At 60.8% G+C, this 24,045-nt stretch overlaps 8 protein-coding genes across 8 annotated transcripts; 4 read left to right on the top strand and 4 right to left on the bottom strand.

Annotated features, from left to right (window-relative positions):
• Positions 1-758: 758 nt before the first annotated feature.
• Positions 759-2,802, top strand: THITE_2106346 (uncharacterized protein). Its single transcript, XM_003648594.1, has 2 exons — positions 759-1,273; positions 1,337-2,802. Exons 1-2 carry the CDS (start codon positions 1,098-1,100, stop codon positions 2,772-2,774), a joined length of 1,614 nt encoding a protein of 537 aa, XP_003648642.1. The 5' UTR covers positions 759-1,097; the 3' UTR covers positions 2,775-2,802.
• Positions 2,803-3,078: 276 nt separating this feature from the next.
• On the bottom strand, positions 3,079-4,890 carry THITE_2106347 (uncharacterized protein). Its single transcript, XM_003648595.1, has one exon. It carries the CDS (start codon positions 4,468-4,470, stop codon positions 3,196-3,198), a length of 1,275 nt encoding a protein of 424 aa, XP_003648643.1. The 5' UTR covers positions 4,471-4,890; the 3' UTR covers positions 3,079-3,195.
• Positions 4,891-5,934: 1,044 nt separating this feature from the next.
• On the top strand, positions 5,935-7,379 carry THITE_2106348 (uncharacterized protein). The gene is made up of 3 exons (XM_003648596.1): positions 5,935-6,070; positions 6,191-6,738; positions 6,803-7,379. Exons 2-3 carry the CDS (start codon positions 6,337-6,339, stop codon positions 7,331-7,333), a joined length of 933 nt encoding a protein of 310 aa, XP_003648644.1. The 5' UTR covers positions 5,935-6,070; positions 6,191-6,336; the 3' UTR covers positions 7,334-7,379.
• Positions 7,380-8,863: 1,484 nt separating this feature from the next.
• Positions 8,864-10,804, bottom strand: THITE_2060551 (uncharacterized protein). The gene is made up of 5 exons (XM_003648597.1): positions 10,569-10,804; positions 10,454-10,505; positions 10,039-10,289; positions 9,429-9,834; positions 8,864-9,392 (listed from the first exon to the last, which is right to left on the bottom strand). The coding sequence occupies exons 1-5, from the start codon at positions 10,780-10,782 to the stop codon at positions 8,960-8,962; spliced, it is 1,356 nt and encodes a 451-aa protein (XP_003648645.1). The 5' UTR covers positions 10,783-10,804; the 3' UTR covers positions 8,864-8,959.
• Positions 10,805-11,437: 633 nt separating this feature from the next.
• Positions 11,438-12,949, bottom strand: THITE_2106351 (uncharacterized protein). Its single transcript, XM_003648598.1, has 2 exons — positions 12,847-12,949; positions 11,438-12,783 (listed from the first exon to the last, which is right to left on the bottom strand). Exons 1-2 carry the CDS (start codon positions 12,933-12,935, stop codon positions 11,562-11,564), a joined length of 1,311 nt encoding a protein of 436 aa, XP_003648646.1. The 5' UTR covers positions 12,936-12,949; the 3' UTR covers positions 11,438-11,561.
• Positions 12,950-14,527: 1,578 nt separating this feature from the next.
• Positions 14,528-16,083, top strand: THITE_2106352 (uncharacterized protein). The gene has a single exon (XM_003648599.1). It carries the CDS (start codon positions 14,666-14,668, stop codon positions 16,004-16,006), a length of 1,341 nt encoding a protein of 446 aa, XP_003648647.1. The 5' UTR covers positions 14,528-14,665; the 3' UTR covers positions 16,007-16,083.
• A 903-nt stretch (positions 16,084-16,986) lies between these two features.
• On the bottom strand, positions 16,987-19,827 carry THITE_2106353 (uncharacterized protein). Its single transcript, XM_003648600.1, has one exon. It carries the CDS (start codon positions 19,644-19,646, stop codon positions 17,049-17,051), a length of 2,598 nt encoding a protein of 865 aa, XP_003648648.1. The 5' UTR covers positions 19,647-19,827; the 3' UTR covers positions 16,987-17,048.
• Positions 19,828-21,779: 1,952 nt separating this feature from the next.
• THITE_2106359 (uncharacterized protein) lies at positions 21,780-23,559 on the top strand. Its single transcript, XM_003648601.1, has 5 exons — positions 21,780-22,119; positions 22,189-22,523; positions 22,577-22,780; positions 22,854-23,138; positions 23,223-23,559. The coding sequence occupies exons 1-5, from the start codon at positions 21,881-21,883 to the stop codon at positions 23,402-23,404; spliced, it is 1,245 nt and encodes a 414-aa protein (XP_003648649.1). The 5' UTR covers positions 21,780-21,880; the 3' UTR covers positions 23,405-23,559.
• The last annotated feature ends 486 nt before the right edge of the window (positions 23,560-24,045 follow it).

Consider the following 24,045-nt stretch of genomic DNA (forward strand, 5'->3'; position numbering starts at 1 on the left):
GTACATGTACAGTCCGAGCAAGAGACTCCATCCGGGCATCTCCCATCCGAAAATAAATCCGAAGCACTGCTCAGGAAATGAGCTGAGTTTTGAACTTAGTACTATCATGCAGTTGGGCCATAATTTCCAGGTCCGCTGGCAGCTGATGAGCTGGAAGGGACCTGACGTTGTTGGCTGCAGGTCGCTGCAGGTTGTTCTGTTCCATTGCAGAGGCCCGATCTTCACTGCAGGTTTTGTGTCAGCCGAAAGCCTCAACAAACAGCGGCCGTAACCAAGGTGAGTTAATCTCGGTTCCATGTCAGGTAGGAAAACTCTGTCAAGCTGGAAAGTCCGTACACGTACTTTGTAACTTCACTTAGCACTTAACGTTACCCCGTGAAGTAGCTATTTCGTTACCTCACTTGTTGCACAACTCGTGTGGAAAGCGGGCTCGAAAAGCCGGAACCAGACGGTATGCCCAAGAACTCTCGGTACGGTAGGCACGTTAGCTACTGTGTACCTGTGAGCCCCTCCACAGCCCATCACGAGGGAAATCTTTGCAGTACCTAACCTCGGAGTCCCGTAGTAGCCCAAAGCCTCCTGCGTGATTGCAAACCCAGGGAAAATGAAGTACGGAATACTGGTAGTACTTGACAATATGGAGGCTCTGATTTCGGATCACCCAGGTACGTTGTAAGTTCGATTCAGGTCGCGGCATGCCCGCCATTTGGTGGCTTCCGTTAACGTTACCAGGTACCTAACAATGGCATGTGACACGACTGGCAATGACAGCGTTGTCGTCACTGCCAGCCCAAGCAATTCAATTCCTTTACTCCAGGAAGGTATCAGGTTCTGTACTTCCAATGGAATCCATCATTCCATGATCCCACCCCGCCGATTCCCTCGCCCTGCCTAGGACTATAAAGCAAACTACCTGGTAGTTACTCAGGTTGGGTACGCACGACCAGGCGCAACAAGCACTCGCTGTTTTGGTGCCTCAAACTCCCCGTCCGGCGAGGCGCGGCGGCCGGCGTGAGGAGTGAGAGTACCTACTCAAGGCGCTGGGCCATCGAGAGTCGAGGCATTGCACCAACGCCGACTGTCGCAGCTTTTATGCCATGGAAGAGCTCAGATCTAGCTTCCTCGACACCGTCAGCGGGCCCGCCGTCACTGATCCCGATGACCGCCATGACGAGGCTCAGCAGAGCACCGACTCGGACTCGGTCAGGACGGCGAGGGGCATCCGCCACGGCGTCTTCCGCGCTGCCACCCTCCAGGACAAACTCCTAGAGAGGTACCTACCTACACCCTGCTCCCACGCTCCATGAAACCCGTAGGCGCTAACAGGGACGAGCAGGCTCCTATCCCAAGTGATTCCCGCCGACGACAGCAATGGCCGGGTGCCGGATCTGACAGCCGACGACATGCCCGCCTACGCCGAACGTCCGGGCTTCTCCCTGCCGCTTATGGCCGCCAATTTCAGGAGATTCAACGCCCGCATCGGCGTTGTCTTCAAATTCCAGGCCCGCGCGCTCCGCGTGCTGTCGTGGCGCCGCCCAACCCAAACGCTGTCTCTGTTAGCCGTCTACACCTTCGTTTGTCTGGACCCCTACCTCCTGCTCGCCCTGCCGCTAGCCATCGCCCTCTTCGGCATCCTGGTGCCTTCCTTCGTCGCCCGCCACCCAGCCCCATCCTCCGAACCGGACCAGGTCCGCAACCTGGGCTACTCTCCCCGGGGTCCGCCGCTCGCCCCTCCCCGCACGGTCAAGCCGGCCAAGGAGCTCTCGCGCGCCTTCCTCCGCAACATGGGCGATCTGCAGAACGTTATGGATGACTTTAGCGTCGCCCACGACAAGATCGTCGCGCTCGTGGTGCCAGTGACCAACTTCTCCGACGAGGCCCTCTCCTCGGCCGTCTTTGTCGTGCTCTCCGGAGCCTGCCTCGTCATGCTGATCGCCGCGCACCTGCTGCCGCTGCGCTTCATCGCGCTCGTCGGCGGCTGGGCCGGCATCTTGTCCGGCCATCCCGCCGTCGCGCGGTGGATCCGCCAGGCGAAGGCCCAATACACCGCCGCCGCCACCACCACCACCACCACCAACAACAACAACAGCAACAACAACAACGCCAAAGCGGCATCCGCCCCAGCGAAGTCGACCACCCCCTGGTACTCCCCAACCGCGCTCCTGCAAAGCCTCCTCTCCGACATCCAGCTCGACAGCGCCCCCGAGACGCGCGAAGTCGAGATCTTCGAGCTGCAACGCCGCACCTTCCCCAGCAGCAGCACCATCCCCGCGTCCTCCCATCCCCCCTCCCCCTCCCCATCGTCCGCCGGGCGAGACAGCGCCGGCGAGTGGCAGCCGTGGCTGTTCTCGCCGTCGCCGTACGACCCGCTGTCGGCGGCGCGGCTCGCCGGCGAGCGGCCCCGCGGCGCGCGCTTCTTCGAGGACGTCCGCCCGCCCGACGGCTGGGAGTGGAGCGAGAAGAAGTGGGCGCTCGACCTCTGGAGCCGCGAGTGGGTCGAGGAGCGCATCATCACCGGCGTCGAGGTCGAGACCGAGGGCGAGCGCTGGGTGTATGATATGTGGACGCCCGGCGATGATGTCGCTGCTGCTGCTGGTGGTGGTGGTGGTGGTGAGTGGGAGGGCGCTGGGGAGGGACAGGGGCGGAGGTCTGCGCCGCCGCGGTCCGGGGTGAGTTGGGAGGAGGGCGAGGAGGAGGGGATGGGCAGGCGCGGGCTGTGGCGGCGCCGGAGGTGGGTGAGGACGGTCAAGCGGAAGAAGGTTACAGATGTCTGAATATGTATGTTTGGTTTTGATGCTCTTATTCAACAGTATGCAAGCGGTGCTGTGCTTTACACTGCGAACGGCTCGTGCACCTCTCTGCGCAAGGGATGGCGGTTGTGACGCCTTCTTCGGAGTTCACGCCTAAACGATTTTGCCATCCCCTCCTTCCTTACCTTGCGGCTCCAAGCATCGCGACCTCGAGCCCAATCATGACTCGGTATGCCCATCTGGTTAAATTCCTATCTACTTAGAGATTGAACCGGAATCTTCACTTTTTACGGAGCAATTCCATTCTTTAGCCACTCAGATGCAGCATGGCAGTCTCTAGAAGTAATCAAGAGCAAACAGGGGTATATTTCCGGCAAAACACACCTGCAGACCTAACTCGTACAAGTAACTACACACTATCCGAAAGAAAAAAAAAAAAGGTCTCCTACTCCTTGATGACCATGCGGTCCAAGATTTCGTGGACGCCCTGGGCCTTGCCGCGGCCGTCGTCGACCTCGTCGGCCATGCGGCGGGCGCGCGCGATCAGCACGTCCAGGACGCGGCGGGTGTACTCGAAGCTGCCGGTGCTCTCCATGTAGGCGACGGCGTAGCGCTTGACCTCCTCGTTCTCGGTCTTCTGGCGCAGGATGTTGAGCAGCTGCAGGTCGCCGGGGCGGGAGCGGATGCTGTGGATGACGGGGAAGCTGAACTTGCCCTCGGTCAGGTCCTCGCACATGCCCTTGTTGGCGGCGTACTGGCGGTTGAACAGGTTGTGGTAGTCGTCGGCGATCTGGAAGATCAGCCCGATCGCGTTGACCAGCGGCACGCAGTCGACCAGGCTGCGCGACTCGGCCTGCATCAGCTTGATGCCCAGGCGGAAGAGCCCGCCCGTCTTGTTGCTGACCATCTCGAGGTAGTCGTCCTCGGTCGGGCAGGTCAGCGTGTCGCGCCAGAAGAGGTCCATGCCCTGGCCGCGGTGCAGGTTGATGAGCTCCTCGGCGAAGATGGACACGGCCTTGGGGTTGCGCAGCTTCTGCAGCTCCTGCAGGGCGCAGAAGTAGACGTAGTTGGACGAGTTGATGGTCTGCGGGATGCCGAAGATGTTGTGGGCGACGGGGAAGCCGCGGCGCAGCTGGCTGTTGTCCTCGACGTCGTCGACGAGCAGCGACGCCGTGTGCAGCATGCTGACGACCCGCGTGATCACCTCGAGGCTCTCGGGCGGCACCTCCAGCCAGGCATCGAAGGCCTTGACCAGGGCGGTGCGGAAGTCCTTGCCCGGGTGTTGGTTGAGGTAGTCGAACGGCGCCCGGAGCACCCGGTCCTTCTCCTCGGACCACGGCCGCCGCGCGCTGTTGAGGAAGAAGTCCTCGGTCGCAAAGCGGTTCGGGTCGGGCGGGGTCTGCGAGGTACCTGACATGGCTGCTGAGGGAAAACTCGTTGCGCCACCCGAGGCTTTGCGGCTTCGCTGGCGCTTGTGGTGGTGGTTGGCCGCAGCGGAGGTGGGAGCGGACGGCCAGTCGTTCTCGGGGACGCTCCGAAGGGCTGCTGCTGCTCCTGGTGGCGGCGCTGCTGCGGTAGAGTAGGTGGACGAGGTGCGCGGCGGAATCGCGGCGGGCGACTGTAGGAAGGCGTTGTTGGGGGCGGGGGCCGAGCCTGAGCCTGAGCCTGGGCCTGTCGGGGGCGCGGAGGAGGATGAGGTCGCGGTCGGCGGAGCGGCCATGGCAGGTTGGTTTTTGTGGGATGGCCGCCGGAAATGTAACATGTAAGTAAGAAGTCGAGGGACTCTGGAGTGGTTGCCTGGGAAAGCAACGGTCCTCTTTTGCCGCGGTGGTTGCGAAGCTCGATTCGGTGGTGCGGTGGGGTCGCGGCCGGGCGTTGGATGCAAGTGACGACATGCGCCGCGCTCAAGGCTCCAGCGATGGCAGCTCTCGCGCAGTAGGCTACACGGATACCCCTCCAACGAGTCAGCAATTGATGGTTATGCCTTCAAGAGGCAGGTAGTATAGCTGGCCGCGGCTCTGGTGCAACGCCCGGATGTCCAGCCGAGCGGCGCCCATGATTGCCGGTTGCGTTTGTTTGGTCGGTTGGAGTGGTGTATTCCGTGCGGATATGGCCGAGACAGCTCGAGCTGCCATCTGCGGTGCAAGGCTCTGGCGCGGCCTCGGCTCGGTGGGCTTCACAGGGTGGGGTAGGACACCAGCTGCGGGGCTCAAGCGCAATTACGCAGTCGTGATTCCAGGAGTGGATTGTTCCCAGTTGAGGCTCGAATGCAAGCCTACACTGGCAAACGGTCGCCGATCGTAAAAAAAACGCGGAACTTACACAGTAGTTTATTCTGTACACGGAGGGCTTAGGACCCGAGAGGACGAGAAGTTAGGTAGCAGGTGGGTGTGCAGGAGGTCGAAACTTCGCGCCGCAAGAGGGCATTCAGGGGCCAGCGGCGCGGATGTTGCGCATCTAAATAATGTGCTGTGGTGGACCGTACCTAATTTGATGCGTCAAGATCACCGTGGTTCTGTGTTGGCAGGTCAGCTAACCGCGCCAGAACCTGATAGGCAGCAGGAGGTTGATGCTTGGTTGATGCTTGGTTGAGGCGAAACACGCTTTGACAGCCGGACCTGGGAGAGGGGGCGAATGCCGATTGGGCCCGCGACAAAGATTCCTCGTACGGGGCCGACTGTGTATTCCGTTGGATGAGGGCATCCAACATCTCGACTTGCACGGCAAAGCTGGGCTTCTTCCATCAAGAGCTGATCGAGCAGTGAGTGAGTGGCTCAAGGAGAACAGCCGCCGTCCAGTGGGAAGGACAGCCAATCACCACAGCAGGCTGCCCAAGCTGAAAACCAGGAGAGCTGCAAACTGTCTCAACGCGTAGTTACCTACGTTAGGAATCAACTCTACTATGCAAAACTGCCCGTTTCGGCTGCTGCATTGATGAAGCTGCCCGTGAACCTGGTTCAATGTGCTCTATTCCTTGCTTGCATGAACCCCACTCCTCCGAGCGGCACGTTCCGTAACTTGGCCGTTTGACGCTAGTTAGCACAACAAGAAACGAGCTAAGCCTCAGGTAGTTAGCTCCTGGCTTATCGTTATCCGGCGCGTTTTATCAGACAGGGTCGTCCTCCGTGATCGCTCGTTGCCGTGGCACCGCCCCAGTTTATCGAGTCGCAGATCCGCCAATCTGGGTCGATGGAGCCCTCGGCCTGAGAATCGGGCCAAAAGTTACACAGACTCTTGCTTCCTGAGGAAGAACTCCAGGAAATCGCGTTTGCTTCAGTGATACCCGCCCAATTGGTTTGTCGTTTCAGCATCCATGGAGTGTACATGGTTTTCCCAGTGAATTGTCGTCTCTTTAAGCCAGACCGCAGGACCTACAAACAATCTCGGCCCCTCCGTTAGCGCCCGCGCATATCGACCCTGCGAACTGACCGCATCTTGAGCCGCTTGTTTAACTAGGAGCGCATCCGTATTTCTGCGTCGTCAAACTTCCCATCGGTTATCGAATACGACCTAAAGGGAGGGAATAGAGAGCGATACAGCCGCGACACGGGAATATCCCTGCGCACTGCGCAGCGTAGCCGTCGAAATGGAGTCCCTGCTGTCTCTCGCCTTCGACAACCTCGCGTCCTTCGACGGCGGCAAGATCAAGAAGGGCCTGAAGCAGGTCGAGGGTCTGCTCGCCCAGATCTGCCTCTCCGGCCCAAGCAGCCCAAGGAAACAGGAACGCGAACGAGGACGAGAACAAGCGCCGCGCAAAGTCCTGGCCGATCTCTCGGCCGACCCGGCCTTCCGCGAGTTCTTCAAACTGCAAGAAGGCTTCGAGTGGAACATCGCCCAGCGCCTACTCACCACGCTCGACTGGCTGGTCGTCCGCGGCGGCGACGGCCAGTATGACCTCCTGATCGTCAACGCCCTCGACCTGATTCAGGGCGCGCTCCTCCTGCACCCGCCAAGCAAAGCGCTCTTCTCCCGGAGCGTCCATATGAACGTAAGCCCCCCTCCCCTCCCGCCGCTTCATTTGCTTGTTTCTCACCCCCCCGCGCGAACGACAGCTCCTCCTGGACCTCCTCGAGCCGGTCAACTGCCCCGCAATCCAGTCGGCGGCGGTGGCCACGCTGGTGGTGGCGCTGGTCGACATGCCGCAGAACACGCGCGTGTTCGAGCAGCTCGACGGCCTGCTGACCGTCACGTCGCTGTTCAAGAGCCGCGAGACGGGCCGCGACGTCAAGTTCCGCCTGACCGAGTTCCTCTACTTCTACCTCACCCCCGAGACCCCCTCCATCCCGCGCGCCGAGTCCCGCGTGAACCCCGCCGCCCCGGGCCTGCTGCAGCGCAGCCCCAGCAAGCTGGCCAAGGTGTTTGGTGGCGGTGTTGGCGGTGGCGGTGCTGCTGCTGCGCGGAGCAGCGCGGCGGGTGCGAATAACGCCAGCAAGGGCCACGAGAGGCCCGGCAGCAGCGAGAACGGCGCGACGCTCTCGGTCGAGGCGAAGAAGCTGCTTGTCGACCGCTACCTGCCCGGCGTGGTGGACGAGCTGTTGAAGGATTTGGATACCTACAAGCCGTTTGGTGGGGTGCTCAGCTGAGGGTCGGGTGTCGGAGACGAATCGAAGGTGTGTCCGTTGTTGGATGGGTGGGCTCCTTCCATCTTTTTGCTCGTGGTATGCCGGGTTTGGTGTCACCCATCTCTTCCTCCTTCATCGTCGGCGTTCGGTGGGCTGTTCTGTCTGCGGTTTTCTTCAACTCTCTCGGCGAGCGCATTTAATGATGGCGGGGCAAGGCGTTCTCCTTTTTCTTTGCCTTTCATTTCTTGTCTTCTCTTCCGGCCTGCTGTCGGGAGCCTCATTCTGCATACTTTTTGATCTTCGCCGTCGCATTGCTCGGTGTTACTTTGCTGGCATATTATCATGGCGAGCGGGAAAATAGCGTCCTGGGCAGCTCTCTCCCGCCCGGGACGTCACTGGCATGTCCTGCTGTTGCGGATAGAAAGCGCGGCGTTTCTTCGGGGTTATCTTTCTAGATCTTAGACCATCATCGCTGGCAAGTAGGGTGGTTAGGGTCATGTTAGCTATGACTGTCGCACACGAAGCATTCTGTTTCCCCTGTCTGGTAGCTTTGGAAAACCTGGGCACTGCTCCCGCATGTGTATGTAGATCTCCGTCCCACTCCTATTCTAGGAGGAGAACCCCGATCTACATCCTTCTCTCTGGCTCTCTCTTAGCCTCCGTTGGTCCTTCACTGCTTCCTCTCGCAAATTGATCTCGATGCAGCAGGCTCCGGTTTGTTGGCAGGGAGACGACCGAGCGCCAATTGGCGAGTATCCTTCCACCACACAGCTCATCCCAACGCGTCTGCAGCAGTCCATCATGATGGACGATAGGAGGGAGATAGTCGGCTACGAAAACACCAAGGTGTTTTGCTTCGACGCACCTGGGAGTCGAATTTGGGCACCTTCGGTTGCTGTGTTTACCGGACGCATCCCAAAAGCCACTGCGGTTACTTGCACGCATGCCGCAGTTGCTTATATCGCTTCTGCCTTAGGAGGTGCTAACAGCATGCATATCCTGGGATAAAAAAAAAAAAAGAAAAATAAAAGAAAGAAAGAAAGAAAGAATGAGGTCGCTCAAAGTCAAGTCAGGACCTAATAATTACTGGCCAAGTTCCTCGACTGGTGCGGTGCTGAGAACATACATACTTGGGGGAAGAAAATAAAGGAAAAGGAAAAAAAAGGAATGAGCTCGCCCGAATCGAAGTCGGGACCTTCAAGTCGGTCGGGTTAGATGGCATATTGGCTACGAAGAGCACGCGTAATCGCCCGCCGCTTGCTGTGCAAACTACACCACAAGCTCATTCAGGGGGGGGGGGGGGGGGGGGAGGGGGAGGTTGCCTGCATGCAAACTGCAAGCGCTTATATGCCCTCTGGTGCCCGCGGTGGGGGCAGGCGGCGCGGGTAAGGGAAGGTGCGCAAGAGATGGGATGAAAAAGAGGGCGGGGGCTCTGCTTTGTGTGCCTCCGTTGAACTTGAAACTCGAAGCACTTGAACTTTGCTGGAGTCGGCATGTCGTTGCAGCTGTCCACATAGACTGGTTAGCAACAAGACCATGTAGACCATGTCGTGGACGGGCGAACACGACCTCATCACAAGTTAACAGAAAATATACCGTCAACTATATACAAGTTTGAAAACCACAACCGCATACCACATCGTCCGTTCAGCCCCGCCGCGGCCGTTCATCCGGCGGACTCGGCATGCCGCCGGCGAACGGCGACGGCAGCGAGGAGGGTGATATCTGCCCCAAGTCAGATCCGTGCAGCTCGTACCGTTCCAACCCGTCCTCGCCCGCATGCGGGTAATAGCCCCCCGCAGCAGCCGGCGCCCGCTGCGCCTCCCTCAGCCGCGAGTCGATCTCGACGGGCGCCGCGATATCCCCCGGCTCGTGCGGCTGCAGCGGCACGCCGCCGCGGTCCATCCCGGGCGTCGTGACGGCCGACGTGCCGTGCGTGTCCGAGTACGGCCCCACCGCCGGCGTCGGCCCGAAGTAGTCCTGCGCCAGCCCGGCCAGCCGCCCGCTCCGCGACGCCATGTCCGAGTTCTCCTCCGACATCTCCCGGCCCGTGCCTGCTCCTCCTCCTCCTCCTCCTGCTCTTCGGCCCCACGACCCCGACCCTGCCCCCCCAAACACCCGCCCCACGAGCCCAGCAGTCCGCCTCGACCCGCTGCCGGCCGACTCCCCCACATCGCCACTCCTACTCCCCCTCCTCCTCCGCACGCACACCCACGTCGCAGCCCCAAGCACCAGCCCAGCGCCAACGACGACGCCGACCGCGATCCCCGCCTTCGCGCCCGCGCCCAGCCCGCTGCCGTCACCATCCGCCTCCACCACGGTCACCCCGCCGGTGCCCGTCGGCGCGGCGGGGGGCGTCTCGGCGCAGCGCGCGCCGGCGCCGGCGACGAAGGTGCAGCTCTGCGTCGCGGCGCAGCAGCCGCCGCCCAGCGAGGCGGGGCAGGAGATCTGGCTTGTTGTGCACCCCGGCGGGGCGATCGGGAGGGAGGTGCTCTGTGATGGGGCGAGGGTGGTGAGGCAGTCTGTTTTTTTTTTTTTTTTTGGTTAGCTTGGTTGTTGGGTTACCTCCTGGTCCGGGGGGGGGGGGGGTTGTGTTGTGTTAAGAAAAAGAGAAAAGAGGAGGGGTGCGGGGGGTTTCAGGGGCCCGCTGAGGGGCGGTCCGCCGGTGTTGTCGAGAAGCAGAGTAAAAAGAAAGGGGCACAGAGCGGAGGAGAGTCATGACGTACGGTTCGAGGAGCCGCAGACGGCGCCGAAGGGGCAGCAGCCCGTGCCGAAGGATGAGGCGCACGCGAACATGGTGGAGACGGTGCAGCGGCGGCCGCAGCAGGCGGGGATGACGGTGGTGGTGGTGGTGCCGGACGTGGTGAGCGTCTGGGTGGACTTGCACGCGTACTCGGTGGCGTTGCACGGCGAGCCGCACGTCGAGCCGAGGTGGCAGCAGGCGCCGATGGTCGTGGTGGCCGGGTTGACGATGCAGCTGGGGAAAGAGAGGGGTTAGTTAGTGGGCGGAGACGGTCACCCTTTTGGCAGTTCAGGAGGTTTGTTGCCGGTGAGGGAAGGGTGGTCTTTGGGCAGCAGCAGGACGAGGCGATGGCTTCCTGCTTATGCCCCGGCCTCGGTCAAGCTGCACAAGACACTTACTACTGGTCATTCCGGCAACAAAGGCCGTCTCCTGGCGGTCCAATGTCGTTACCTGAGCCGTATCAGCAGACGTCCGCCGTGCGTGTATGTACACGTAGAAGCTGCGATAACCAACATGGATGGTAGCCGGGATTGCAGACACCCCCCTGGCGCTTCCGCAGCGGCTGGGCCGGGAACACGGGGAACTGCCGCGGCGACAGGAGGACGTCGGTCTCGACCGTCGCGAAGTGTTCGTGCACATCGGCGGTGGCAGCGTCGGCGTTGGCGGCGGCGGCGGCAGCGGCCAGCAGCCAGCCGACGGCGAGCGCGCGGGCGAATGCGACGACCATTGTGCGCACAACCTCCAAAAAGTGACTGGCGGCAACGGAGGGCTAGATCACCGCCGAGGCGACAGGTGACGGGGGGAGGGGGCAGCGGTCAATAAGTAGGTACGCAAGGGATGCGACGGCGAAACATGTGTGTGTTTGCTGGAGCGAAGACATCTCGTCCGCCAGGCTTTTTTCGCCTCAACCCTCCCTCGCGGGTAACGTTAACTCACTCGGCTCTCATGCGTCCTGCAGGTCAGGACTGGCGGCCGGAACTGGCGAACCGGCGGGCGAGAGACAAGGGAGGTCTTCGGTCCGGCGCCCCACCGCAGCGTTGCAGCGCCGAGCGGGAAGGATGTGTTTGTGTCAGCCACCACGCCGGCTGTCGGCCCAATGGCGTGCCATGCCACTTGGCTGGGCGGGGAGATAATCCAGCCACTGCGAGGGAGCCAGCCTCATCCGGTCTTGGCAGGAATCTGACCACGATCAAGGAGGGTTTGAGAATTGAAGCCGTGTATGGAAGTAGTGGCTCACAACAGTTGACTGCTGCGTTGTTGTTACTGGCACAGCGGGCGCCGCTGAGGACGGAGGGAAATAGACGGCATGCAGTTCTACCAAGCGGCCTCGCTGCGCGAGTTGCTTACCTTGGCCGCCCCCTTTTACCCCCCCTCCCCCACCCCCCTTTTCCCACCGCAGGAGCTCACCTGCCCCGCAAGTCCGTTGCAGCTTCAACTCAGGGACCAGCATGCATCTGCTTCAAAAGATCGGGGTTCGAATTATGGAGAGGAGGTGTTGTCTCGCGCTCACCCCCTATTTCCCCCTTGATTCAACTTCCGATTCATCTCCTCCCTCCACCGCGCGCCATACCTGGTAAGCGCCCAGATGGCCGCATTGCCCGTCACCCAGGCGAACAGGCCGACCATGGTACACATCCAGCCGTTGCCCATGGCGTCGATCAGCGGCTGCGCAATGACGCTGCCGACGCACGAGAAGATGTTCCGCACGAAGTTGTTCACGGCCACGCCGCTGCTGCTCCGTCGCGGCATGAACTCGGTCAGCATGGTGGTCGTGACGCCGAAGACGAGCATGCTGCCGCAGCCGAAGAAGAAGTTGGCCACCTCGGGCACCATGAAGTGCACGCCGCGGTCCGCCGTCCACCCGTACCAGATCATGGCGCCCGGGTACAGCGTCGCGGCGAGCCACATATTCTCGCGCATGCGGTCCTCGGGCAGGTAGAGCAGCTTGCCGTTCTCGTCGTAGCGCTCGGCGCGCCGCGCCTCGCGCGCCATGATGTAGTCGATCCAGCGCCCGCCGAAGCTGGACGCGAGGATGTACCCCAGAGACGGGGCGAGGTAGCACAAGCCGAGGGGAATGGGCCGGAAGGAGTAGGGCGGCTTGGAGAACGTGGATTGGATGGAGATGTTGAGGACGAAGAGGGAGAAAAACGCGGCGGAGGCGCAGTAGACGGCGACCAAGACGGGCGGCTGGCGTAGATGGACGAGGACCGAGAGCGGGTCGACCAGGAACCGCTTGAGCATGGCGGCGCCGCGGCGGCTGTGACGCCTGATGGACTGGGCTGTCGAGACGCGCTGGAGAGCGTCGGCTTGCTCGCCGGCGGTTGGAGGAGCCGGGTTGGGCGGTGCGCGCACGGCAAGGGTTTCCGGCAGACAGAAAAATAGCAATAGCAGCATGACGGCCCCGTAGATAGCGAGAAACCACATTGTCGCGCGCCAGCCGAATCCCTGGGCCAGGGCACCGCCGATAATGGGAGAGCAGAGAGGACCGACCAGCGGCCCGAGGTAGAAGATGCCCATAGCCAGGCCGCGCTCGGCCGGCTCCCAGATGTCGGCGATGGTGCCGGCGCCGATGGCTTGCGCCGAGGCCGAGGCGCCGCCTCCCAGGATGCGCATCACGACAAGCATGCCGACGTTGACGCTCACGGCGGTGAGGACCGAGAAGACGACAAACAGCGAGAAGGAGATGATGTAGATGGTGCGACGGCCCAGAGACTCGGAGAAGGAGGACCTAGCGCCAGTCAGACAGAGACCCTGACCCTATGACTCATGAAGACTGGGCAACCATGCGTACCACCACAGTGGGAAGATGGACATGGATAGCATGTAAAAGGAGATGGTGAGGTTGATGACGCTCGGCGAGACGTTCAGGTCTTTGGACATGGAAGGGAGGGCCGCTTTTGTCGGCTGTCAGCCATGCGGTCCCGAGCTTGGCTGATGGAAGGAAGAGACTCACGCAGGAAGAGACCCGACCCCATGGGAGCACCAGCGGCCACGAGGGCGACAATGGCAGTAATCATCCACTTAGTGCTCTTCTTGTATTCGTATGGCCGCTCGACCTCCGGGATGATGGCGAAACGGCCAAAGAGCCCCCTGCGCTGGGCTCGCGGGACGACAATGTTAGTGTTAGCAAACACCGAAGAGCTACACCGGCTCGGGGGGCGGCTGTTCACGTGGACCGTCTTTTCAGGGTCCACGTCCGCTGGATGATGTTCAGCGGGATCAAGAGGGGGCGCTATGTCTAAGTGATGTTCATCCTCGCTGCTGTAGACGACGTGGTTCTCCTTGTCCGCGGCGGAGACCCGATGTGTCGGCCCCGGCCCGGACTGCTCTCGGTCTCGGCGCGGGGCATCCACGCCGGTGGCGAGCTCATCCGGCCTGTCATCCGGCGCGCTGTCGCCGACTGCCATTGCTCCCGTCCGATCTCCCGTTACGGAAGCATAGAAGATGTCTTAAGAGATAAATACGCTGTGACTAAGATAGTACTCTGTCAAGTTGAGCTGAAGCTGAAGCTGAGTGGTGCTAGCATAACACTGCCAATTCCTCCAGAAAGCAAGGCGAAGGCGATGGACCAAAAAACAGAGACAGAAACAGAATGAAAGAGCAGAGGCAGGAGAAAACCTCTCGGAACCAAGCGGTGACGCCTGCGACAGGCTTCTCCCAGCAGGAGCGGCACACTGGGTCCGGAAATAAGCAGGCCGGGGCCAGGTGCCCACCTCGGCGGCTCCCAACCTCGGTGGGAATGCAGAGCAGGAGGCGGATGTGGATGCTTGGTCGACCGCGACCGGCCCGGCCCATACCCGGCAGCCCCGTCCGGCAGGGACCAGCATCGAGGATGTCAAGACTTGGCATCAAGACTTGGCCGGGGAACAAGCTTCGTGTGCAGCGGGGGAAGAATTTCTATTTCCGAGTGCGAGTGCGAAGCTTTGAAGGGCAGACAAAACAAAACAACCTGGAAGCACAGCACTTGCCTCTCATCCCCCAATTGCCTGCAAACCTGCCCGCCCCGCACCAACAAGACGGGCTCGGCTCATCGGCATTCGCGCTCAGAGCGCGAAGTCCCCCGTCCCGACAATCACCCCTCAACGCAACCTTCCGCGGTCGGATGCAGACCGCATAACGAGCCCGAGCGTCAACATGGCGCCATCCGCACGCACGTCAATGAATTCCAGGAGTTTGCGCAGTGCGCGGATCGAAGCTCGACCGGCGTCGGAAGGTTTCCTGGGAGATGCAGAATGAAGGCGAGTCGGCAGTTGGCAGAGTTGAGAAGAAGTGGAGCCAATGACAAAAAATTGGCCACGGAAGGAACTGAAAGAAGCTCCGGGCCAATGTTGGCCCTGGGCCCCTTGGCGGGCAGCTACGGAAGTATGTAACACACTCAGTAAGGTAAGGTAAGGTATATAGTGTATACCTTGGTGGCTGCCCCACCACCCCGCAGGCCCACATTATTTTTCAGCAGCAGGGTGCGGGACGCACAGCAACATGCCCAGCTCCGGGGCCGGACCCCGCTTCCGGTGGTGCGGGTTGCCCTGTGACTAACGCCGGCGCACGTCAGCGACACCGGGACAGACGACACGGCCCACCGCCCGGAGGCATTGAGAACGGCAAGCAACATGTCGCTGACTAACGCGTCCCCCGCCGACGCCGCGCAGGCGGCCAAATCGGCATCGCACGTGCTGGCGACGCTCTCGGCCGACGCGCGCAACGAGGCACTCACGGCCATCCACGCCGGCCTTGCCGCCGCCCGCGACGACATCCTCGCCGCCAATGCTCGCGACCTCGAGCTGGCCCGCCAGGCCGCCGCCGACGGCAAGCTGAGCCAGAGCCTGGTGGCCCGCCTCGACCTCGGCAAGAAGGGCAAGTGGGAGGACATGCTCAAGGGCATCCTCGACGTGCGCGACCTCGACGATCCCGTCGGCCGCGTCACCCTGCGCACCCGCCTCGACGACGGCCTCGAGCTCGAGCGGGTCACCTGCCCCATCGGCGTGCTGCTCATCATCTTCGAGGCTCGCCCCGAGGTCATCGCCAACATCGCCGCCCTCGCCATCAAATCCGGCAACGCCGCCATCCTCAAGGGCGGCAAGGAGTCGACCGAGTCGTTCGTCGCCATCTCGCGCGTCATCTCGGCCGCCCTCGAGAGGACCCAGGTTCCCAACGACGCCATCCAGCTGGTGACCACCCGCGACGTCATCCCCGAGCTGCTCGCCCTCGACCAGCACATCGACCTGGTCATCCCGCGCGGCTCCAACGACCTCGTCCGCTACATCAAGAACACCACCCGCATCCCCGTGCTCGGCCACGCCGACGGCCTCTGCGCCATCTACCTCGAGCAGTCCGCCGACCCGGCCATGGCCGCAGAAGTCATCGTCGACTCCAAGACGAACTACCCCGCCGCCTGCAACAGCCTCGAGACCCTCGTCGTGCAGGAGGCCGCCCTGCCCACCCTCCTGCCCGCGGTCGCCGCCGCGCTCGCCGCCAAGGGGGTCGAGCTGCGCTGCGACACCGCGAGCAAGGCCGCGCTGCAGCACGTCCCCGGCCTCAACCTCGTCGACGCCGTCGAGGCCGACTACGACACCGAGTTCCTCTCGCTGACGCTGGCCGTCAAGACGGTCGCGTCGCTCACCGAGGCTGTCGCGCACATCAACGCGCACGGTTCGCACCACACCGACTGCATCCTGACGGCGTCGCGCGAGCAGGCCGAGCAGTTCATGGCCGCCGTCGACTCGGCCGGCGTCTACTGGAACGCGTCGACCCGCTTCGCCGACGGCACTCGCTACGGCTTCGGCACCGAGGTCGGCATCAGCACCAACAAGATCCACTCGCGCGGGCCCGTCGGCTTGGAGGGCCTGATGATCTACAAGTACAAGCTGCGGGGGAGCGGCCAGGTCGCCGCAGTCTATGGCGAAGGGGACGGCAAGAAGAGGTTCTTGCATCAGAGGTTGCCTTTGGAGTAGGGGCTAGAAAAAAGTAAGGAAAGGGAAAAATAAAAATAAACATGGATCCGGATACCCGCTTGCTCATTAGGGTGTGAAATCAGTCCATGCAATAAATAATCCGCCTTCGCAAGGTGCTGCCCGCCCTATATAGCCCCCACTAGGTATTCTCATTGCTGCCATTGACACCGAACTCAATGCATTCGACCCTTTTCCAGACCGGCAGGACCCAGAGATCACAACGGAAAGCACCAGCCCAACAACAGCAGCCGTCACGTATCGAAGATGCACTCACTGCCTGCTACCCAGGGAGACGTCGCCAACAACGCCACACACCACAACACAACACCGCACAGAAGAGAGAGATGAATGTCACACCAGGAAGGAGGGAAGGTAGGTAGGTATAAAACAAAGGTATAAAACACAGCAGACGACACAGCGGCAGAGGGGAATAGCGCTACAAGCCAACACAATACACACCGCCCAGTCACCACCCATCATCAATCACACACACACACCAAGCCGCCAGCCCGCCGTGCCCCGTGCCCCAGTCCCCGTCCAAAGCAGTCAAACCCCACGTATAACCACCAAGGTAGATAGGTAGGTAGGTAGGTGGGTCCGCTCGCTCGCTCGTCCGTCAGTGGTGGTGACGGTACTCAGTAGCAGCAGTGGTAAATCATGAACATAAACGCGTGCCTCATTCATCGACACTCATCACTCATTGCGTCTCAGGCGCACACTCCCCCTCCTCACCCTGGGGCCTTTTTTCCCCTCACCCCTCTCCCACACACCACGCCAAACCCACAACCTTCGGTAGGTAGCTACTCAGACAGAAACAAGACAACAAGCGCCTCCCCACCCCTTCCTCTCTTCTCCTTCCCCATCAAAACACCAAAAACCAGCTGGGACAACTCCGACTTTGAATCAAGCACCGCGTAATCGGTCCACACACACACCACCGCGCCATTGCCATCGCTCATTCAGCGCCACCGTCCGTCCGTCCACCAGAAGAGCTGGGAGGCGTAAAAAAGAAAAAAGACAAAAAAGGAAAAAGAAAAAAAACTCAAACAAACCGCCCCCTACTCCCATGCGACCCCCCAGCACCCATCCGCTCAATGGAGCTCATAATCCCGCTAGCCCCGACCCCGCGCAAGCCCTGCCCGGACCCAGGCCGCGGCAGGCCACTGCCGCTGCCGCTGCCGCTCCCGCCTCCAGCAGCGCCGACGCCGATCATGGTGGCGGCGCTCTTGGTCCGCTCGTGCGACGCGCGCACGCCGGGGGCGGGGATGCCTGACACGGAGCCGGGGGCGCGCAGGCCCGAGGCGCGGAAGCCGTTCGCCAGGGAGCTGTTGTTGTTGTTGGCTGATGTGGAGAGGCGGAAGCTGTTGCCCGGGGTGCGGGACGTGCTGGGGCCGGCGTAGGACTGTCGCTTAGACGGTGTCTTGGTTGCCTGCTGCTGCTGCTGCTGCTGCGGCTGGTGCTGCTGGTGGTGGGGTGGTGATCGTTGTTGTTGCTGTTGTGGTTGGTATTGGGGTTGGTGGTGAGGGGGCTGCTGCTGCTGCTGCTGCTGGTCGGACGGCTCCTCGTCGGCCGCGGCGATGAAGCTCTGCTGAATGTTCATCATCTCCTCGGCGAGCATGACGAGCTCGCCCTTCTCGACGCGCTCGCGCTCGAGCAGCACGCGCAGCTCGGCGTTGTCGGCCTGCACCGTCTTGAGCACGGCCTCGACCTTCTCGACGGTGGCCTCGAGCTCGCGGATCTGGGCGGCGTCGCGCGCCCGCTCGGCCCGCCGCTCCTCCTCCATCTCGGCCAGCCGGGCCGGGTCGAGGCCGCGGTGGGCCGCGGCGCTGTCGCGGCTGGCCAGCTGCCGCAGCTCCTCGTTCTCGCGCCGCAGCTCGTCCACCTGCGCCTGCAGCTGGTGCACCCGCTTCTCCCACCGGTGCTCGTAGCTCTTCTTCAGCGCCGCCACCTTGTTCTCGTGCTTGCTCTTGTACAGCGCGTGCAGCTCGCGCGCGACGCGCTCGACGGCGATCTCGACCTCCTTGTGCGACGGCGGCGCGACGGGCGGCTTGTTCTCAGCCCCGCCGGCGGCAGCGGCGGCGGCCTCGGCGCTGGCCTTACCGGCGCGCATGCCCGCCATCTTGCTCTCGGCCTCCTGCGCCATCATCTCGGCCGCCTCGCGCCGCTTCTCGGACTCGTCGAGCTTGAACTCGAGCTCCTCGCGCTCGCGCTGGCTGATGACGATCTCCTCCTTGACCTTGCGCAGCACCGCCTCCATCTCGCGGCCCCGCCGCTCCCAGCTGTCCTTCTCGGCCTGCAAGGCTTCCTGCGCCCCTTGCACCTCGCGCAGCTGCTCCATGCACTCGCCCACCCGCTTCTCGGCGTCGCCCACGGCCGTCTTGAGCGACTGCACCTCGGCCTCCTTGCCGCTCAGCGAGGCCTTGAGGCTGCTGATTTCCGAGAGGAAGCCCGACTTGAGCGACTCGAGCTCGCGCGGCGTGATGGAGGGGATGCTGCGCGGGGTGGGCGCCGGCGGCAGGTCGAAGTCGAGCAGGCTCACCAGGTTGTTGCTGCCATTGGGTCGCTGCGGGGTGGCCGCCACATTCGCCTCCGCCGTTGACGACGACGGCGGCATGGCCCCTCCGCGTCTGGACGGAGTCGGGTACGCCCCGTAGGCGCCGTAGCGCAATTGCTCGGTGAAGTCCATCAGGTTCGTGGTGTTATTACCGGCGTCATACGAGCCATTGACCCGCGGCGTTCGTGACGCTTCTGGCGGCTCCATCCTCGGCGCCCGCGGTGTCGAGGCGCCCATGACTGAGAACTTGCTCGGGCTGTCGCTGCGCATCTGTGCCAGCATTGTGAGGTTGGGCACGCCCGAGAAGGCGCTGAAGGTGCTGACCATGGAGTCGTCCAGGACGGAATGCTCCTCCTCGCCCAAGTGGCCCTGACCCGGAGCGGCGCCGTGAGAAACCAGGAGCGTATGGCCGTCTTCGTGGTCCGCATCGTCGGCGCCGTCGTGCATCGCATTCACCTCGTCCTCGAAGATCTCAATGGCGTGCTTCAGTCCCTCGTTCTCCAGCACGACCTCCTGCAGGCTGCTCTGGCGCTCGCCAGAAGAGCGGCGCTCCTCCAATGACCGGCGCGGCGATTCCCTGGCCGAGGAACCGGGCTGGCTGACCTTGACGGGGAACCGCTTGATCGGGCCCACCTTCCGGGGGCTTTGTGGTAGCGGAGGCGGCGGCATGCTCTTGGCTGGCGAAGAGGTCTCGTCGTGGGCCGATTGTGGTGATTGTTGGGTCTGGTTCTGGCCTTGTGGTTGTGACTGTGCCTGCGCTTGCGCCTGTGTCTGTGCCTGGATCTGACTCTGCTGCTGCTGCTGGAGGATCTTGAGCGGTGAGAGCTCGCTGCCCGAGATGATTCGAGAGCCCGCACGGGCCTTTGGCGGTGAGGGCCCGCGGGCGGTCGGGGACGTCACCTCGTCCTTAACGTGCGAGAGAAACGGGGAGCTGTCGCCGTCCAAGGATATGTCGTCATTGCTCGTGTGGTTCTCAGTGTTGCCGGCCGGTTTGCGGCGGTCATCGCATGCTTCGCGGCGCAGATTGGCCGTTGGGGTTGAGAGATTGAGCGCCGCGCTTGGCGCCGGCGACAGCGGCGCGGCCATGGTAACGCAATGGTTGCTGATTGCAAACTGCGAATTGCTGAAAAGGCAATTGAGGATTTGCCACTTTGCCTCGGAAAGCAAATCTCAGCTGGGAGGCTAAGTTAGCTCGCGCTGTCGATGTCTGCTGAGCTCGGCAGATTGAATAGCAATGGCGCGGGTGCTTCTTTCTCCCTTTCGGGGAAATTGCCAGGACGTCCCCTGAGTTAATTGCAGTCCCACGGCCGGTGGGGCCAATCAGCGAGGTGGAGCAACCCCTGGCTGTTTACCGTTGTGGCCCAGCAACGGCGACCGTCACGTGGGCTTCACTCCACAACATCCAGACATGGAGAGGGAAGCCAAGTTCGGCGATCTCTTCGCGACTTGTGTGGAACCAAGGTGTCAATCTCTCTCTGAGCCCCTCTGAGATTCTTCCCCATTCAAGGCCTTAGTTGATTGCTACTTGGATCCTCGACCCGGAACCAGATTACCACATTAGCATGACGGTGAAGAGGAAACCTGCGAGCTACTTGTCCAGTACGGGTACAGGCAACACTCCCTCGGGGACCGACACATGGTCGAGGCTCCAGCAGACAGACAATCAATCCCGGTGCCGGTTGTAATATGGGTGTGCTTAGAGAGTTGTCACTTTATCGCAAAGCACCATTGCCTCTGTTGTGGCACGCCTCGAGCCTAGATTCACACATGCAACATGAATGCAATATGAGGCGAAAAATGCTTGGGCTTCTGTTTCCCATGAAGGCCCTCGCCCCGCTGAAGAAAATCTCCTTTGGACTTTCTGTATTGTGTAACGATTCTTGAGCACAATGACCACGAGGCCTTGGGCAGAATGAAGGAAGAAAGGGGGAAGGTGGTAGCAGAGTCGCATACCACCGGATTTTCCGGCACTCCATGTTTCTCGATCTCACCAAAATATCGCAAAATTCGAACAGATATGCCCACAATATCCAACTTAAATAACCAAGATGGGAACCAAGCACCCGGCAGTCGTCGCCATAGTTACTTGCACTACAAACCATCAGTTCACCGATTTCCCCTCCCCCTCCCACTCCATTTTGGTCTAGTTCTGGGCATCCCTCGGCCCTCGAACATGATGAGTCGTGACGTGGTTGCCGTTCGCGTCCTTGAACTCAACGGTGATGTGCTCCTTCTCATGTCCGTCGCCGCCATGGAAAGTTGACCTGTGGTTTCGTCAGTCTATGTGACGCCTACGAGACGCTACCCGCGAGCGCGTAGAAGTCCAATCGAACTTAAGGGCAGCGTACACCACCGCTGCGTGCTCGACGCCTCGCTGTTCGAGCTGACGGTCCTCGTAATGTGCTCTGATCAACTGCTCCGCTTCGGACCGTCGACCGTCCCTCACATGGTGGGTGCTGTACCGCCAGGTGATTGACTGGAGCGCCCGGAGTATTCTGGTAGGGATCATGGCAAAAGGAAGAAGGCCGGGCAACAGCGAGGAGCAAGGACAATTGGTGAGGGGAAGAAGGGGACGACTGCTTTGGTGAAAGAGAACTGGCGCTTTTATTTCTCACAGCCGGAAGAAGCTCGCTGCAGAATGAGTCGGGATGGGATGATGGGCTTCAGTCAAGCTAATATACACAACATTCATCGAGTAGCATGAGCTATCACGGGGAGGCTGCTAACTCGGGAAGCTGTCAAGGAGACAAGGAGTCAGGCACCGGAGTCGGTCATTGTTTCTGGCCGGCGGTTACTTGGACCTTGCAAGCCTTACTATTCTGGACCATTCGCTTTAATTCACAGAAGGCAAACGGCGACGGCGGGCTGCTTCATTAGCCGCCTGAGCGATTTGTTCGAGGCTTGGTCTGGGATGATGCAGGACTCCAAAGGCCATTTTGAATCGAGGCATGCGAGGTTCGAATGCGAGGCCCACTTTTTTTTCAGGGGATTGGCAGCTCACGCGCTGCACGAGTTAAGCGCTTGAGCCGCTCAGCGCTTCGGTTCACCCTTCATCCTCGTCACCCGCCGCAGCGGGCGTGTCGCATCGCGAACATGATTGGGTGCGCAGATGTGCAGGGGCTTGACCGGACTTTCCTTGTATCATGCCGCAATGAAGCGCAGGCGATTGAGAGTGCAACAGCGTGTCACGTGATGGGATCCTGTTCATGGCTCGTGTGGCGGCGTCTGTAATCCAAAACTGCCCGAATCCCCAACTTGAACTGAACAGCCGCCAATAGAAACTTTAACAACACCCACTTGGACCACCCGACTCGACAACGATGGTGCTTGCCGATATGCTGAGCACCTGTGTGAACCGCCTCAAATCGGTGCTCGGGCTCTCTTCCAAGCCACTTGCACAACCCGCGCGCTTCTTCTCCGAGGAGAGCATCAGCCGGTACTGCTACGGGGGCTACCATCCCGTCCGCATTGGCGATGTCTTCGATAATGGCAAGTACAAAATTGTCAGTAAACTCGGATACGGCGTATATTCGACCGTGTGGTTGGCATGCCATCTTGAGTAAGTCCGCCTGTGCTCTTCTTGCACTTGTGAAGTACCGGTCCCATTAAGTCCACTGCCGGAGAGCAGGACGAGACGGCACGTTGCGCTCAAAATCCTCACCGCCGATTGTTATGGGCAGCAACAGGACACGTTTGAACTGGATATTCTGAGGCAAATTAAGGCCCAGACCACTCCGCATCCGGGGTCCAACCACATCCTTCCGCTCCTCGACCAATTTGAACACCAAGGCCCGAACGGTAAACACGTCTGTCTGGTCTTCAAGGCCATGGGCCCCGATATACAGCGATATCGGCGCCTCTTCCCGAGGTTGAGGATTCCAGTGCCCCTGGTAAAAGAAATATCCAGGCAGCTCCTGTTGGCGCTGGCATACCTGCATGATGTGTGCCGCGTCATCCACACAGGTCAGCACTTGTGGCTTAGACACACGAGAGGAAAAGCTCACGTTATGTTACAGATATCAAACCCCAGAACATCCTCGTCGAAACCACTGCTATCAACACCATGTTCGAGCAAGCGCCCTCTGAAGCATTCCGCTCAGAACGCCCACCGCTGGAAGCCCCCAATGACTTCTACATGGAATCGAGACAGGTGTCGTCGGCAGAGGAAGATCTTACACAACCGACCGATCTGTCAGTCAGGCTAGCTGACTTTGGGACCTGTGAGTTCACTTAACATGATAGTTAGGTTCGCCGCCTTCAGGAGAAGACTAACCCAACGCAACAACAAACTAGCAAGTTATTTCGGCCGCCACTTGACCGAGTGGATCCAGCCGCAGATGCTGCGGGCGCCGGAGGTTATCCTCGGCGCGGAATGGGACCACAAGGTGGACATCTGGAACCTGGGCGTGATTGTGTGGGAGCTCGCCGAGGGCAAGGTCCTCTTCGACGGCGCCTGGACCGCAAACGCTCCCTACACGGCCGAGGCCCACCTGGCGCAGATGACGGCGATCATGGGCCGCATGCCCGAGGCACTATTGGCGCGGTCCAAGAACAGAAACCAGTATTTTGACGATGAGGGTAAGGAAAGAACAACCTCCGCCCGCATCGTCCTGCTTAGCACGCTGAAACTGACTTCTGGGCCTATCACTCATGAACATACAGGCAAGCTCCTGAAGCCATCAACCTTCCCGCCATGCTCGCTGGAGCAGTTCAGCAGCATCCCCGGCCTCTCGGATGCGGAAAAAAAGGCGTATCTGGACTTCGTATTGTCCATGATCAGGCTGGACCCGCAGCAGCGGCCGGATGCGAAAAGCCTGTTGGAGTCCGAGTGGTTGAGGCAGTGATATTCAGGCAGCGTTCAAGTAAGCGTTCTGAGCCCCAGCCCGCGCCTGGAGTGCTCGGTCGAAAACAGTGCTCGTAAACACTATCACGAACAATGAAATGGTGCAAAACCTCCACACCAACCTACCCCACCCACACATACAGGAGTAAGGCCGCGAGGTATGCCCAAAAGGAATGCCGTCTCCCTCTGGACGACGTAAAGAGTGTGAGTCGAGTGGTAGGAAAGATGTCTCCTCAAAGGGTAGACATATGGCTCAGGCGTGTCTAGCGGTGGTGCGGGAGCGCGACATCTCGCAGTATGAGCTCAACAGCCTAAACCCCTACGTCTGGGCACACGGGAATTGACAAGAGGACGGGCTCAACAGCCCTCCAGAGGGAGGGAAAAAAACTGCCTGAACGCAGGTGTATTGTCTGGCTTGATTGTCTTAACTCCTGATGATTAAGAAGAAGAAGGTGGGCCGCAGGCCACTTACATGCATTTGATCGGAGGATCTGGGCCTCAGAAATGGATGCAACGAATGAAAATGCTACGAAGGACTGGGTCCCCATGTCCATCAGGGGGTTCATCACCCCAATCCAACAGTCCCCCCTTCACCCTGAGTACTCCGTAAGAACTCCTGCAATCATCATCCTGTCGGCGGCT

This window comes from Thermothielavioides terrestris, chromosome 1 (genome assembly GCF_000226115.1).
Source record: "Thermothielavioides terrestris NRRL 8126 chromosome 1, complete sequence".
NCBI lineage: Eukaryota > Fungi > Ascomycota > Sordariomycetes > Sordariales > Chaetomiaceae > Thermothielavioides > Thermothielavioides terrestris.

Excerpts from the sequence above, each read along its gene's own strand:
- THITE_2106353 (XM_003648600.1), bottom strand. The coding sequence starts at position 19,646 with ATGGCCGCGCCGCTGTCGCCGGCGCCAAGCGCGGCGCTCAATCTCTCA.
- THITE_2106351 (XM_003648598.1), bottom strand. The coding sequence starts at position 12,935 with ATGTCCAAAGACCTGAACGTCTCGCCGAGCGTCATCAACCTCACCATC. Across the intron at positions 12,784-12,846 it reads TCCATCTTCCCACTGTGGTG|GTCCTCCTTCTCCGAGTCTC; the intron begins GTACGCATGGTT and ends GACTGGCGCTAG.
- THITE_2106359 (XM_003648601.1), top strand. The coding sequence starts at position 21,881 with ATGGTGCTTGCCGATATGCTGAGCACCTGTGTGAACCGCCTCAAATCG. Across the intron at positions 22,524-22,576 it reads GTGCCGCGTCATCCACACAG|ATATCAAACCCCAGAACATC; the intron begins GTCAGCACTTGT and ends GTTATGTTACAG. Across the intron at positions 23,139-23,222 it reads CCAGTATTTTGACGATGAGG|GCAAGCTCCTGAAGCCATCA; the intron begins GTAAGGAAAGAA and ends ATGAACATACAG.
- THITE_2106347 (XM_003648595.1), bottom strand. The coding sequence starts at position 4,470 with ATGGCCGCTCCGCCGACCGCGACCTCATCCTCCTCCGCGCCCCCGACA.
- THITE_2060551 (XM_003648597.1), bottom strand. The coding sequence starts at position 10,782 with ATGGTCGTCGCATTCGCCCGCGCGCTCGCCGTCGGCTGGCTGCTGGCC. Across the intron at positions 10,290-10,453 it reads TGTTGCCGGAATGACCAGTA|CTGCATCGTCAACCCGGCCA; the intron begins GTAAGTGTCTTG and ends CTCTTTCCCCAG. Across the intron at positions 9,835-10,038 it reads CGTCTGCGGCTCCTCGAACC|ACTGCCTCACCACCCTCGCC; the intron begins GTACGTCATGAC and ends AAAAAAAAACAG.
- THITE_2106346 (XM_003648594.1), top strand. The coding sequence starts at position 1,098 with ATGGAAGAGCTCAGATCTAGCTTCCTCGACACCGTCAGCGGGCCCGCC. Across the intron at positions 1,274-1,336 it reads CAGGACAAACTCCTAGAGAG|GCTCCTATCCCAAGTGATTC; the intron begins GTACCTACCTAC and ends AGGGACGAGCAG.
- THITE_2106348 (XM_003648596.1), top strand. The coding sequence starts at position 6,337 with ATGGAGTCCCTGCTGTCTCTCGCCTTCGACAACCTCGCGTCCTTCGAC. Across the intron at positions 6,739-6,802 it reads CCCGGAGCGTCCATATGAAC|CTCCTCCTGGACCTCCTCGA; the intron begins GTAAGCCCCCCT and ends CGCGAACGACAG.
- THITE_2106352 (XM_003648599.1), top strand. The coding sequence starts at position 14,666 with ATGTCGCTGACTAACGCGTCCCCCGCCGACGCCGCGCAGGCGGCCAAA.